This window comes from Accipiter gentilis, chromosome W, assembly GCF_929443795.1.
Source record: "Accipiter gentilis chromosome W, bAccGen1.1, whole genome shotgun sequence".
Lineage (NCBI taxonomy): Eukaryota > Metazoa > Chordata > Aves > Accipitriformes > Accipitridae > Astur > Astur gentilis.
Window position 1 is genome coordinate 15707712 of NC_064918.1, and position 15227 is coordinate 15722938.

The 15227-nt window shown below is 43.8% G+C and overlaps 2 protein-coding genes across 9 annotated transcripts in view; both read right to left on the reverse strand.

Annotated features, from left to right (window-relative positions):
* The window catches only part of LOC126035382 (transmembrane protein 267-like), a 30329-nt gene that overhangs the window by 12705 nt on the left and 2397 nt on the right, over window positions 1-15227 (reverse strand). For 3 of the 7 annotated variants that reach the window (XM_049793927.1, XM_049793928.1, XM_049793931.1), the window contains one exon: window positions 13975-14121. The gene's annotated coding sequence lies outside the window, so the exon portion shown is untranslated. Of the gene's footprint in view, window positions 1-8836; window positions 8965-11088; window positions 11171-11304; window positions 11464-13974; window positions 14122-15227 lie in introns of all 7 variants that reach the window. The other 4 variants (XM_049793930.1, XM_049793929.1, XM_049793932.1 and 1 more) reach the window with 4 other exon arrangements.
* LOC126035320 (uncharacterized) overlaps window positions 4419-15227 on the reverse strand; it is a 245625-nt gene continuing 234816 nt past the window's right edge. For both annotated transcript variants that reach the window (XM_049793822.1, XM_049793821.1), the window contains one exon: window positions 4419-7784. In XM_049793822.1, coding sequence (XP_049649779.1) covers window positions 4419-5570 — 1152 coding nt within the window. In that variant the 5' untranslated portion in view covers window positions 5571-7784. The remainder of the gene's footprint in view (window positions 7785-15227) is intronic.

The following is a 15227-nucleotide window of genomic DNA, read 5'->3' on the forward strand; positions in this document are numbered from 1 at the left end:
AGCAGCCAATAAAAGCTTCTAAACAACTTAGAGAATTGTATAAAAATGATCAGCTAGGCTCAATAAACTGGCGACTTTAATCATCATATTGGTGTCCTGTCGTCTGGGTCCCGCATGGAATAACCCTATAACTGGCAACCTCCGATGTGATCTGGTAAGGAACAAGAGGGAACGCTAACTGAAAAGGCGGGGGAAATTGCTGTGGGTGCCAGCGGGCTTAGAAGAAAAGCGCCAGGCTGCTTGAGAGAGGCAGGAAATCGTAAGCTTACGTGATAAAAGGCAGCATGGGTTTCGCAGCATCTGCGAGGGAAAAGGCAGATGTAAAGACATTTATGAGGCTGGTTGAAAAAACAGAGACGGATATTAAAACGGACTCTCCCGTAAAGGAGGTGAGCGGTCGGGGGAGGAGATGAGGTCTACGCTTTCCAAAGAAGAAGAAGCGGTAGTTAAGCTCCCCCAAAATATACTCTCAGAGAGAGACATAAAATACGATAAAGCCTGTTTAAAGCGGTGTGTGGGGTTGACCCTGGTTGGATGCCAGGTGCCCACCAAAGCCGCTCTATCACTCCCCCTCCTCAGCTGGACGGGGGGGAGAAAACATAACAAAAGGCTCGTGGGTCAAGATAAGGACAGTTTAATAAAGTGATAGCAAAGGTTGCGTGCATGAAAGTAAAGAAAAAACAAATGATGTTACTCTCTACTTCCCATCAGCAGGCGATGTCTAGCCGCTTCTCGGGAAGCAGGGCTTCAGTACTCATAGTGGTTGCTCTGGAAGTCAAAATGCCTCCACCTTCCGTCTCCCTTCACTTAGCTTTTATATCTGAGCTGACGTCATATGGTATGGAGTATCTGTTTGGTTAGTTTAGGTCAGCTGTCCTGGTTATGTCCCCTCCTGAGATCTTGCCCAGCCCCAGCCTGCCATTCAGGGGAGGGCAAAAATGTTGGAGAGCCAGCCTTGATGCTGTGCCAGCACTGCTCAGCAGTAGCCAAAACACTGGTGTGTTATCAACACCTTTCTAGCTACCGATGCAGAGCACAGCACTGCGAGGGCTGCTATGGGGAGAATTAACTCCATCTCAGCCAGACCCAGTACAATCTCTACCCCTTATTCCATATCATTTGCGTCCTGCTCAGGTCCCACATAATTTAATACACGTATCTTCTAACCATATTATTGTATTTAATTCTCATTACTGAAATCCTTTCTTACCAACACTTACAACTGAAACTACATACTTAAACAACTTTTATACCCAACATACAGATTTATACATTCTTATTAATTACTATCCCATGTCCTTTAAGAGATAGATATTCCATGGGCTTCTTCCACTCCTACAGATGTTCACACACAGGTTATGATTTGGGCCCCATCTGTCAAGATGAGTGGTCAGAACAGAAGCAGTATGTTCGATTGTTGGGCACCAACACCGGCTTGGTTTGGGTCACCGATGCACTTGTCTGGTTCCTTGCGAAGTTCACTCCTCTGCAGTTCAGGTCATTCCTGCTATATTACTTCCTACAACATACAACTCGCATCACAGATTATTTTTCCCCCAAGGTTAAATGTCCTTGAGGCACACACTGGGTCTCCCCATCCTTCCACATTACCCACCAAGTACACCCAGGTCCCTGAGCAAAGACAATCCCACAAATGGGTTTGCCTTTTCCCATGGGAGGTGCAATCCACACTGCCTTCCCCAGCCACTTCCCTATGTGCACTACGGGGACCTTATCTCCTCCCACAGTATGTAGGGGTTTTGTTTGGGCAGGACCAGGACGGTTAGCAGATCCTCTGGTGTTAACTAGCCAAGTGGCTTCTGCTAAATTTGTATCCCAATGCTTCCATGTCCCATTGCCTAGCGCTCTCAACATACTCTTCAACAGTCCATTATATCTCTCAATTTTTCCAGATGATTGTGGGTGATAGGGTATGTGGTACACCCACTCAATGCCATGTTTCTTTGCCCAGCAGCACGTTTCACATTCATGAGTGACCTGTGTGATGGCCTCCATGGTCAGGTGCACCCCTCGATCACGAGCCCACCTATATGTTGCATCTCTCCCTAGATGTCCCGATGTCTCATGGGCCCATCGAGCTACAAATAGCTCACCTTTATGCTCCCAGTCCAGGTCCACCTGAGCTACTTCTATTTTGGCAGCCTTGTCCACCTGTTCATTGTTTCGATGTTCTTCAGTGGCACGGCTTTTGGGCACGTGAGCATCTACATGACGTACCTTTAGAGTCATGTGTTCTACAAGGGCAGCAATGTCCTGCCACAATGCTGCTGCCCAGATGGGTTTACCCCTGTGTTGCCAATTGGTCTTCTTCCACTGCTGTAGCCACCCCAATAGGGCATTAGCCACCATCCAGGAGCCGGTATAGAGGTAGAGTACCGGCCACTTTTCTCGTTCAGCAATGTCTAGGGCTAGTTGGATGGCTTTCACTTCTGCAAACTGACTTGACTCACCTTCTCCTTCAGTGGCCTCAACGACTTGTCGTGTGGGACTCCACACAGCAGCTTTCCACTTCCGATGGTTCCCTACCACACGACAGGATCCATCAGTAAACAAAGCATAACACCTTTCGTCTTCTGATAACTCATTATATGGTGGTGCCTCTTGGGTACGAGCCGCCTCCTCAGGTGATGCTCCAAAATCTCTGCCTTCTGGCCAGTCCATGATCTCTTCCAGGATTCCTGGGCGGTTAGATTTCCCTAGTCGAGCCCGTTGCGTGATCAATGCTATCCACTTACTCCATGTAGCGCTGGTTGCATGATGTGTAGAGGGGATGTTTCCTTTGAAGATCCAGTGTAGCACGGGCAATCGTGGTGCCAATAGGAGACATGCTTCCGTACCAACAACTTCTGAAGTGACTCAAACCCCCTCATATGCTGCTAGTATCTCTTTTTCAGTTGGGGTGTAGTGGGCTTCTGATCCTCGGTACCCCCGACTCCAAAACCCTAATGGTCGACCTTGGGTTTCTCCTGGTGTTTTCTGCCACAGGCTCCAGGTGAGACCATGTTCCCCAGCTGCAGTGTAGAGTACATTTTGTACATCTGGTCCTGTCCGGACAGGCCCAAGAGCTACTGCACGAGCTATTTCCTGTCTGATATGCTCAAAGGCTTGTTGTTGCTCAGGGCCCCATTCAAAATAGTTCTTTTTCCACATTACTCAATAGAGAGGGCTCACAAGCTATAACCTGGAATATGCATTCTCCAGAACCCCACAAGGCCTAGGAAAGCTTGTGTTTCTTTCTTGTTAACTGGTGGAGACATAGCTGCTATCTTGTTAACCACATCCATAGGCACATGACGGCGTCCATCCTGCCATTTTATTCCCAAGAACTGAATCTCCTGTGCAGGTCCCTTGACCTTGCTTTTCTTTATGGCGAAACCAGCTTTCAGAAGAATCTGAATTATTCTTTTTCCCTTCTCAAACACTTCTTCTGCCTCGTTGCCCCACACGATGATGTCATCTATGTATTGTAAATGTTCAGGGGCATCGCCTTGTTCCAGTGCCATTTGGATTAGTCCGTGACAAATGGTAGGACTGTGCTTCCACTCCTGGAGCAGTCGATTCCAGGTGTATTGGACACCTCTCCACGTGAAAGCAAACTGTGGCCTGCACTCTGCTGCCAAAGGAATGGAGAAAAATGCATTGGCAATATCAATTGTAGCATACCACATGGCTGCCTTTGATGCCAGTTCATATTGGAGCTCTAACATGTCTGGTACAGCAGCACTCAGTGGCGGTGTCACTTCATTCAGGCCGCGATAATCTACTGTTAACCTCCATCCTCCATCAGACTTTTGCACTGGCCATATAGGACTATTAAAAGGTGAGTGAGTCTTGCTGATGACTCCTTGGCTCTCTAGGTGATGAATCAGCTCATGGGTGGGAGCCAGGGAGTCTCGGTTTGTCCGATATTGCCGACGGTGCACCGTCCTGGTAGCGATTGGCACCTGCTGTTCTTCAACTTGCAGTAATCCCACAATTAAGGGATCTTCCGAGAGGCCAGGCAGGGTAGATAGCTGTTTGATCTCCTCTGCATTTACAGTGGCTACACCAAAAGCCCATCGGTACCCCTTTGGGTCCTTGAAGTACCCTCTCTTGAGGTAGTCTATGCCAAGGATATAAGGAGCCTCTGGGCCAGTCACAATGGGGTGTTTTTCCCACTTGTCCCCTGTCAAGCTCAAATCAGCCTCCAATATAGTCAATTCTTGGCATCCCCCTGTCACTCCAGAGATCCAGATGGGTTCCGTGCCCCTGTACCCTGATGGCATCAGCGTACACTGTGCACCAGTGTCTACCAAAGCCTTATACTTCTGTGGGTCTGATGTGCCAGGCCATCGAATCCACACAGTCCAGTATATCCGGTCATCCCTTTCCTCCTCCTGGCCGAAGGCAGGGACCCTCTATTGCTGTTCCTCATCAGAATATTCACTGTCCGATCCTTGCGGTACCAGACCAGAAGTCCCCTCACCAGAATCAAGGAAAGTAGTTTCAGTTCTTCTAGGCCTGGAGGATCGCTGAGTGCTTTCTTGGGCCTCTACAGCAACGACACTGACAGCCTTCTTCTTGGGTGACCCCTTCTTAACAGCTGTCTTCCCTCTCAGTTCACGTACACGGGCTTCCAGCTTAAAGGTGGGTTCACCATCCCACTTCCTCATGTCCTCCCCTTGGTCACGCAGGAAGAACCAGAGTGTACCACGTGGCATACACCTTGGGCTCCCTTTCCCTCTGACCGGGGCAGGAGAGGACTGATTTCTTGGAGCATCCCTAACAGCCAAGGCACTGTCCTGTAGGGATGAGGAGACACAGAGATTTTCCTCAAAGTTTTGGAGCCAAGACGACACTTTCTCCACAGTAGGTGTTTCCATATCTGGGCAATACATTGCTGCCAAGCTGTTAGAATACGACCCTGGGGCACCTTGAATCACCTTTCTCCACATGGTCCGTGTGCACAGAACATCCTCTGGATCTTTGGAGACTTCCTCATCATCCAGATCACTGTAGATGACTTCCACCACTGCTAACTCTCTCAGGTACTGGATGCCTTCATCTGCGGTAGTCCACTTTTCTGAGGAATTGACAAGATCTTCCTTGAATGGATATCTTGCCCTCACACTTGAGAGGAGCCGGCTCCAGAGACTGCAAATTGCTGCCTCTTTTCCAATTCCTCTCTCAATTCCCCGGTTTCTAGCGAGGGATCCCAGCTGTTGGGCTTCCTTGCCTTCCAGTTGCTGACTATCAGCCCCATTATCCCAGCATTGGAGCAGCCAGGCAGCAATCCGCTCACCTGGCTGGCAGCTGTAATCTTTCCGCAAGTCCCAAAGTTCTGAGGACGTCAGGGACCAGGTAGTTTCCGCTTCCTGTTTAAGTTCCCTCACTCTTTCCTCCAATTTCTTTATCAAAGGACCAGCTTCTAGATCAAGCCTTTCCTCTTCTTCTTCTTCCCTCACTAATCGATGGTATGGATCCGTTGATCTCCTTGTCCACTGTTTCCTTTTCACTATTGGGGCAATTACTATAGTTGTTGTTTGTTGGAGCGGCGGAGGAATGCACATAAGTCGACCCAATATGAGTGATAGAAGTGATTCAACTTTATTTGCACGGATAGCTCATATTTATACAGTTTGCGATAATTATGCCTACTAGTCCTAATATGATTGGTACATTGCTAATGTTTGTTCATTACTAAAACACACCCACTTGTGGTTGGCAGCTACGCGTGTTCAGTAACTTTCTCATGAGAACTTCTTCAAAAGTTACTTATGAAGTTATGCCAAGGTCACACCGTCCGTGTCTTTCTCCTGATAACAGCGAGACCAGCTGCTGTTTTTCTCCTGCTATCAGTAAAGCCAGCTATTTTTGGCCAAGGCCTAGTCTTGCTGCTCAAACTGACATTCTTTCACACAGAACTCTGCTCGCACAACTTTTCCACAGGCCCATGTCCTTTTTCAGCAAGCCAGTTCCCAACAGTTGTTGTTTGGGTCCCTATCTTGAGCATGGTGTCCTTAGATGCAGTCTGGGTCCCTGCCTCAACCATGGTCCTCTGAGAGTGTTGAACTGTGGCTCGGTAGGCATAGGCCAGGCCCCAGTACAGTGCGCGAAGCTGCTGGTTTTCATTGGGATAAGCATGGCACCCTTCTATCAGGTGGCATGTCAGTTTGCCAGGGTTACTTGCCTGTTCGGATGTAAAATCCCAGATTATGGGAGGTGATAACCGTCCTAGGAATCTGCCCAAATCCTTCCATATACCCTGCCACCCAGGGACCGGTCGCTTGAGGGCACATTTCAGTATTGCCTCACCTAAAACTTGCCTTCTCTTATACCAGGACGAGACCAGATTCCACAATACCCATAATATGCCTCCAGTATTAATTATTAGTATTGAACAGCTCACATAAGGGTGAACAAGGACCTCAGGAGCCTGCATAATAAAACCATTCACATCAATGCCTGGTAGGGAGAGAGAGATGTATTCCCTCATCTCCTCCACAAAATAGCTCCCACAGCACAACAAAGCCATCAGTGCCAGGACAAAGCACACAGCCATTATTTGTATTAACATGTTCCCAAACTCAGCAAGATAGAGATAAGCAAGCAGCTAACAAGCTCCGTGACCTGCACAGCAGCTTGCCACTTAATAACTAGCTATAGAATGCTTAATGCAAAACTGCCGTTGTTGAGCCCCACGTTGGGCGCCAAAAAGGACTGTGGTGGGTTGACCCTGGTTGGATGCCAGGTGCCCACCAAAGCCGCTCTATCACTCCCCCTCCTCAGCTGGACGGGGGGGAGAAAACATAACAAAAGGCTCGTGGGTCAAGATAAGGACAGTTTAATAAAGTGATAGCAAAGGTTGCGTGCATGAAAGTAAAGAAAAAACAAATGATGTTACTCTACTTCCCATCAGCAGGCGATGTCTAGCCGCTTCTCGGGAAGCAGGGCTTCAGTATGCGTAGTGGTTGCTCCGGAAGACAAAATGCCTCCACCTTCCGTCTCCCTTCACTTAGCTTTTATATCTGAGCTGACGTCATATGGTATGGAATATCTGTTTGGTTAGTTTAGGTCAGCTGTCCTGGCTATATCCCCTCCTGAGATCTTGCCCAACCTCAGCCTGCCATTCAGGGGAGGGCAAAAATGTTGGAGAGCCAGCCTTGATGCTGTGCCAGCACTGCTCAGCAGTAGCCAAAACACTGGTGTGTTATCAACACCTTTCTAGCTACTGATGCAGAGCACAGCGCTGAGGGCTGCTATGGGGAGTATTAACTCCGTCTCAGCCAGACCCAATACAAGCGGCTTCTACAATGGAGCAAGGACAGAAACCTTTTAATGAGTGTGGGTACAGCTTTTCAGCTTAGTACCTGGGAAGCTATCGGAACCTCCCTATGGGATGAAATTAGTGGCGGGCCTAAAGAAGTTAAAGGTCTTGCAACTTTATGGAAATTGATTAAGACAACTCTGCAAGAAATGAAAGCAGATCGTAAAGCGTCTGCATCTGCTTTTGCTGCTCTCTCTCCAACCGCAAGCTAAGGGGAAAAGCGGGGAGAAAAACATAATGCAGCGAGAGAGACTTTTTGGAGCTTGTTCGCCTGCTCCTGTGCCCTTGACTTCTGCTCCACTCCCTGGGACTGCCGATATTAATCAGCCATCTGACAGTTCCCAAGCCTCCCTAACCGTACGATTAAAGGAAACCCTACAGAATCAGGGAGTGAGTAAAAATCCGCCTACGAGAAAACAGCCCCCAGATACTACCGTTCAACATGAACAAATTATACCTCGCATATACCCTGATTCAAATAATGCAAACAAGGATTTGGCTACTATAATACAAGAACAAGAGAAAGCTAAAATACATGCTGAAGCTCACGCTGCAGGGCTCGCGGTAGCATTACGACAGATGGTGCAATGGGGAAAAGGAGAACACAGCCCACACAAAGACCCCTTAGCGTGTTATCGGTGTGGTCAACCGGGGCATTTGAAACATATGTGCCCTCAGCGCATAGCAACGCAGCCTCGATCTATGCCAGCACTAACAGCAGTCAGTCAAACTTTCCTGGGGTCTGTGACAAGTGTAACAAGTTCGGACACAAAGCCAGCGACTGTCGATCAAAGTTTAAAAAAGACGAAACGCCATTAACACTATATCCGGGTTTGCAAGTTGTGGAAGCCTCTGTCCACAAAAGCTGTCGCTACATAAAGACATACGAAATATACATGATGTACAAAAACTTGTCGGGGACCTACAGTGCATTCGGCCTTATTGTGGTATTACCAATACAGACTTACAGCCGCTGCTGGATTTATTGTGGGGCAGCGAGATCTTAACTTCTGCAATACAACTAAGTGCATCAGGGCAGCAAGCCTTGACAGCAATTGAGCAGAAAATCACATCATCTATGTCTGGCAGATATGTCCCTGATTTGTCCATAAATTTATATGTATATAACTCAGATAAGGAAGTTGCGGGAATTTTGGGTCAGTGGGATGAGCGACAGAAACGAAACCCATTGGTAATACTAGAATAGATATTCTTGCCTGCTAACATGTCAAAAACTGTAGTCACTAGAGTTGAAGGTCTGGGAATGTGCATTCAAAAAGCAGGGGCAAGGGCGACACAAATTTCAGGAAAGCAAATGGACAAAATTATTTTACCTATGTCACTTGATATTGTGGATAATGCTATGATGAAAAATGACTGCCTTGCAGTAGCTCTGATGGGCTTTAAGGGGGAAGTGGATAATCACTACCCCCCTCACCCATTGTTTAAAACAATGTTGACAGTGGAACCACGCTCTATTTGCAGCGATAAGCCGCTGGAGGCCATTACCGTTTTTACTGATGCTAACAGCGGAACAGGTAAAGCGGGATTTGTATATCTTCAGGATGGATCCTGGAAATCCGAAGTTGTTCTGTCAGAGGGGTCAGTACAGGTGCTTGAGCTATTAGCCATATGCTCTGTTTTCAAAAAATGGGATAAAACATCTGTCAACATTGTTTTGGATTCTCAATATGTCGTTGGGATAGTCAAACATATGCATAGATCCTTGATAAAAACTGTAAGTAATAAGCAGCTGTTTATGGCACTTTTGAAATTATGGACGTTATTAGAAAGACGAACAGACTTATTTTTTATCGATCATATCCGTAGCCATACAACGTTGCTGGGATTTATTGTGGAAGGTAATGCGCGCGCAGATCGACTGGTAGTAGCCAATGCAGACATCTGTTTTAATACACCCAAACCTGATTTGTTTGGACAAGCACTGCTATCCCATAAATTTTATCATCAGTCGGCAAAAGCGCTGAGTAAGCAATTTGTTCTCCCATTGCAGCAAGCCAGAACTATTATTGCTGCTTGCCCTGACTGTGCAAATATTCCAAACTTACAACCACAAGGAGTGAAACCCCGGGGACTATCACCATTGCAAATTTGGCAAACAGATGTTACGGAGTATCCCAGTTTGGGGAAATATAAATACGTTCATGTATCTATTAACACATATTCGAACCTTATGTGGGCTACTGTTCATGTATCAACTAATGCCAGATCCGTAATTAAGCACCTTTTGGCAGCATTTGCTGCCATGGGAGCACCAACAGAAATTAAAACAGACAACAGCCCAGGATATCGCACACAGTCATTAGAAACATTTTTACAGCTATGGGGGGTAACTCATAATTTTGGCGTACCCCATAATTCTACTGGTCAAGCTATCGTTGAACGTGCACATCGGACCTTAAAGGATCGTTTAAACATTTTAAAATGGGGGAAGACATGCGGCATTGTACCCCCCAAGAGTTAATAAGCAAAGCACTATATGTTTTGAATTGGCTACAGCCACGTGGTACTGAGGATCAGATCCCAACTACTAGGCATATGTGTGGGAGCAAAAATGTTGATAAAAACCAGCCACAAGATTCCATATTTGATCCAGTTTTACAGCAATGGCAGGGACCTTGCAAGTTATTCACGTGGGGAAGAGGGTATGCTTGTGTTTCCACAGGTAATGAACAGCCCCATTGGATACCAGCAAAATGGGTCAAGCCACGGATTGAGCAATCAGATGTCACAAACAACTCAAAAGATAGGGAACAAGAGGCAGTGGAGACTTCAGCAGGTCCTGAAGCCCTAAATAGACTGCCTAGACAAATCACGACAGAGACCGACAGTCAATGCGGAAATTAAGAACACGTGTGAAAAACACGGAGTACGGTGCCAGCCTTGGATATGCATCTTCGTGTGAGTGGGTGAAAGGGATAGAAAATTTTTTTGTCTGATCATTGTGACAGAAATTTAACTAACCAACTAACCTTGCGTGAGCAGGCAGATTTTTCAATAGATCGCTTACTGATTTTGGCTTTGTGTATGCTACTAATCGTATAGAGAATAAGAAGCTTAGAGCTATTGCAGCAAATATATATGATTTAATGTTGATCAGCATCCGGCTAAACATTACTCATAAGAGCAGAGTGTGGAAGTAGTATTAAGATACCCTGATATGTAGTCATTTATGACAAAGACTAAAAAAAAAAAAAAAAGGATTTGGAAAAGCAAATGGTAGTGATAATGATTGTGATGACCTTAGTCACAGGATCTGTATTTAAAATTGACTGATTTTTGTCTGTCCTTAGCTATACCAGGGGATCCTTTTCGCACATGTCCAATTGGGTATCTAGACTTTAACCCTAAATTTTACAGCTCATGGTACAACCAGACTAATTACAATATAGAATTTGAGAAATTCAACATCATGACAACAAGCAATGTGGTGATGTGCATAAAGATTGGTGAAAAGTGGTGGCCCTCTTTGATAGGAGCTAAACAGCAACAATTGCTTGTGGAAAACCTTCTGATTAGTGCGAGCTTGCCCCTTCAGGAAGTGGATCTAATGTTTTCTTTACCCCCGGTTGAGGTAACCGATATTTCCCATTTAAAAGGATTGTCGATATCTCCGATCACAATTACAACCATATAATGGTATAGGAGTGATATTTTTTGGGGGGACACCATTTTGGTAAAGAAGGAGAAAGAGCGATCAGGGTCATACTTTATAGGATGGCAGAACATAACAGGGTTACCTTTATGGCCTGACGTTGATACTGCAAGTTTGGAAGTAAATGCTGCGGGGGGAAAGTTGTTGCCCCCAGGAGTGTTTTTGATCTGTGGAGATAGGACATGGGTGTGAAGAGTTTGAAGGAATGTGTTGCATGAACCTGTTGGACCATTCTATAAGCATTCACAAACAGTTAAGTCAATTACAAGAGAACCTAAACAAGATCGGATACTATACTGACCCATTTAGTGACTGGTTAGGATCATTGGGGTTTGGGCCTTGGATACGGCAAATATTAAAGTGGTTGATTTTCTTGGTGGCTCCTATATTCATACTCTTGGCTATTATCCCATGTATGATTCGATGCTTGCGAATGAAGGTGAGTAGATCTGTTAATGCTCTTTAAAAAAAAAAAAAAAAAAAGAGTAGGGAATCTCTCTCCACAAGAAAAGTTAGATAAAGCCAAAATTAGGGGTAAGGTCATGGTCTTGGTTAAGAATCTAGAAACAGGGCAATGGGAAGGTCCATTTCCATTAATAACCTGGGGGCGAGATTATGCTTGTGTTTCCACAGATACAGGCCCACAATGGAATCCTGCTCGATTTGTACGACCATCATCATCTGGAACATCCCAGAGGGTGCAGCAATATGAATACCACCTCAGCCAAAAACTAAAGTATAGTTCAACTTGGCTAACATAACAGGTCAAGATTCTCTGTGCATTGCAACCGCATCACAAAGTCCATGAACCAATAGACAGGATGACTATGACTCATGCAGCGCCCCTGGCCAGCGAGCGCATGCATCATAGGTTGCAAATGAGGTGGATTTTTGGCACCCGCTGGCCACGTGTGCTGAAATCCATTCCTCTACAAATGTATAAATACCGGGATTTTCCGAAGAGCATTGGACTGGTGTATGGGAAGGCCATTGTTGCCTCCGTGGGGACGCCCACATAAAGCTGACACCTACCGATTGCTGGGCTGAGTTTGCAGACCAAGACGGCACAAGAATGCACAGATGGTCCATCCTTGTATGTTGCAATGTGTTCAAAAATTAATTGATAGATCAAGTAAGGCTGTGTTAATTGACAAAAAACAAAAAAGGGGGAGATGTAGGGTTCAATTATATAGAACTTAGTGACTGGGCCTGAAAGTAGCTCATGGTCACAAGAGCATTCCAGACGCCTTTAGAAGGCCTTGAACAGAAGGAACAACAAGACAGAAAAAGAAAGATCCCAATTAGAAAAACACAGGTGCACATTCCACGATAAAGGGAACTTGGCACAAACAACCTCAATTCAGGGGCTTATCTTGACCAATTAGACTGAGACAAGTTTCGCATGCTCTAGTTAACGTAGCCAATTATGTCCTGTGTTTATGCGTGTGTACAGAGTGAGTATAACTAACTGTATCTTATGTTTATACGCGTGTACAGTATCGATATAACCAATCACATTTTATGCTTGTGCACATGGACACCAAATGCTTGCATGCAGCAGCCAATCAAAGCTTCTAAGCAACTTGGAGAATTGTATAAGAATGATCAGCTAGGCTCAATAAACTGGCGACTTTAATCATCATATTGGTGTCCTGTCATCCGGGTCCCGCATGGAATAACCCTACATCTGCTTTTCCTCAGTACGTGCTCCAGTAGCAAACTCTACTGTTACTTTTAGGACTTGTCTACCATGTGCTACATTACCTTCAACAGCTCTTTTTGCAGAAAAAAAAAAAATAATTAACTAATCCCAGTCATTTTACTTTTGAAAAGTTGACCACTGTAATTTGAAAATAAAGGCATTGTTATTAGCATTAATAATCACTCAAAAGTCCTTTAAAACTATTTATGTTCTGTAATTATTATGAAACCCTCTTGTACAAGGTGATTTCTTGGGGAATAATTACCCCGTCCTTAAAGAACTGCTTGACACCTCAGAAGAAATTCCAAAAATAATTCAAGGTCTAAAAGGCCCCCCACAAGAAGCAACTACAGGATACCTGGATTATAAAGACAGAGTACTCATTTCTGTGATAACATTAAAAAGAACACTTTTGAAATAAAAATCCTCATATAAATGATGTATTCCCTAGCTTCATTATGTTAAACACACTGAAAAGCAGACTTTGAAGGACAGTATCAATTTTAACTGTCCAACTATCTGTCTTTTGGGGGAGCCAGGGAGATAGGATGTAGGCTTTGAAACTGTGGTCTATCTAAAAATGGATTCTTCCCAAGAGGTTACTATTTCTGTGCAATATGTTAAATTCTGATAATCCTTCTTACAGTTGTATCAGGTAAATTTTTATTCTAAATGGGCTTTTTATGAGTGTATTAGACTTCCTTTAAAAATGAATACTTCTAACAACATTGATACATAATATTTAATGATTTTGATCACATTGATTATAAGCCCCAGAAAATATAAAATGTTTTTTCTAGCTTATTTACATGCCTGTTTATTGTAGAATTATCCCCAAGACATGACTAACATTGATCTTCATAGAAAAAAAGCTCACTGAAGCATTCATTTAGAAAAGGTTAAAAAAAGAGAAGAAATCATGAATAATACATAAGCTTTGCACACAGATGAAAAAAAATGGGGTCAAGTTTAGAGTCTGTTAACCATGACTGTGCCTCTTCTGAACGAACACATAGACACAGTATTTCCTGAAACACTGGAACTGTCATTTTCTGGGCGGTGACTTTACAATATACAGTACATTTCTGAATAAATTCCATTTTAAGGAACAAATGGTGATATCTTCAAAATGTTTCTTCTATATAACCATCACGTCAGACTGGATTTTATTTAAAATTACCATAAGATCTGTATAAGAATCCAATCTGGGAAGAGCTGATATAGCAACATACCCTTAAAAAGCATACCAATATTCAAAGTCAAACTTACCCCGGGACTAGGACTTTTTTTTTTCCATTGCAGATGCTTTATTCCTGTAGGAAATGCGGTCTATGCCTCAGAGTTGAGCCTCTGTGTTTGCTGAATCCAGTCCATCCAGTCCAACGCAGGAAAGACCAAACACAGTGTGTTCCATACCTAAATAAATCAAATGAGGCAACAGTAAGCACTAATACTACACAAAGCTCTACAAACCCTGTACAAAACATACATGAAAACTGAATAGTCAAAAATACAGAAGGAAGCAACATCTTTTTAATGAATTCCTGAACAAATATAATTGAGCTAAAAGCAACTTCAGCTAGGGCTTAGAAGCTCTGTTAAAGAAAGCAGGGGAAAAAAAAAAAGTCAAAACCATAAAACAAGAGAAGGGCACAAAGATGGAACAAGATGATAATTAAAAGATAATAAACCCCTATGTCATAAAGTCAGAAAAGGGCACTTCCAGCTTTCTGTTTTAAGTAACCATATTTTAAAATATACAGAAATCCATTTTAACAGATTTTTCCTTTTAACTGTGTGCCTGAAAGATTCCCACCTAATGAAACGTACATGAGTCACATTCAGGGATGTCTTTTTAATTTCATCCCATCAATTAGTGACCTTGGTATAGATAAACAGAAACCTATAAATTCAAATAGCAACAGAGGTCTGTGTCGGTTCTGTGGTAGGCTTACACTGCTTTACTATGGATATTATTAACATGTGCATAAAGCATACAGGAAAAGTATCACTACAGACTTTAAAAAAAAATCCAAAAATGAATATGTTCTGGGAATTATGTACCATGAGTGAAATAAAGGTATCAATACCAACTGGAAAACAAGGACAATACGTGGATGGGTGTCTTTGAGCAAGAACGAAGAACAGAAAGCAAAAACGTGGCTTCAGATTATCCTTACTCAAGAGCCATGTCTATGGCATAACTGTTCTTTTTAAAACAGTCTGTCTCTGCCATCTCTTACAGACAAAAATGACCGCTGTCTTTGGAAAAATCAAGTCATGTTCCCAAGTACAACAGCATAAGTATAAATGTTCTGCGGGTCAAGAGTGAAATCAGACTAGAAAAAGCAAAACTCTGTTCCACCAAAATAATCTTTGAAATTATTATTTTTAATATAAAATTAGAAACTGTATTTTAGTCTGAAAAAAAATCTTTTCAGAATGTTTACAAAATATTGCAATAAAGTGCAATAGGTTTTTCTATCCTATAAATCTCAGAAAGCATAGTTGTGGCGCTTACA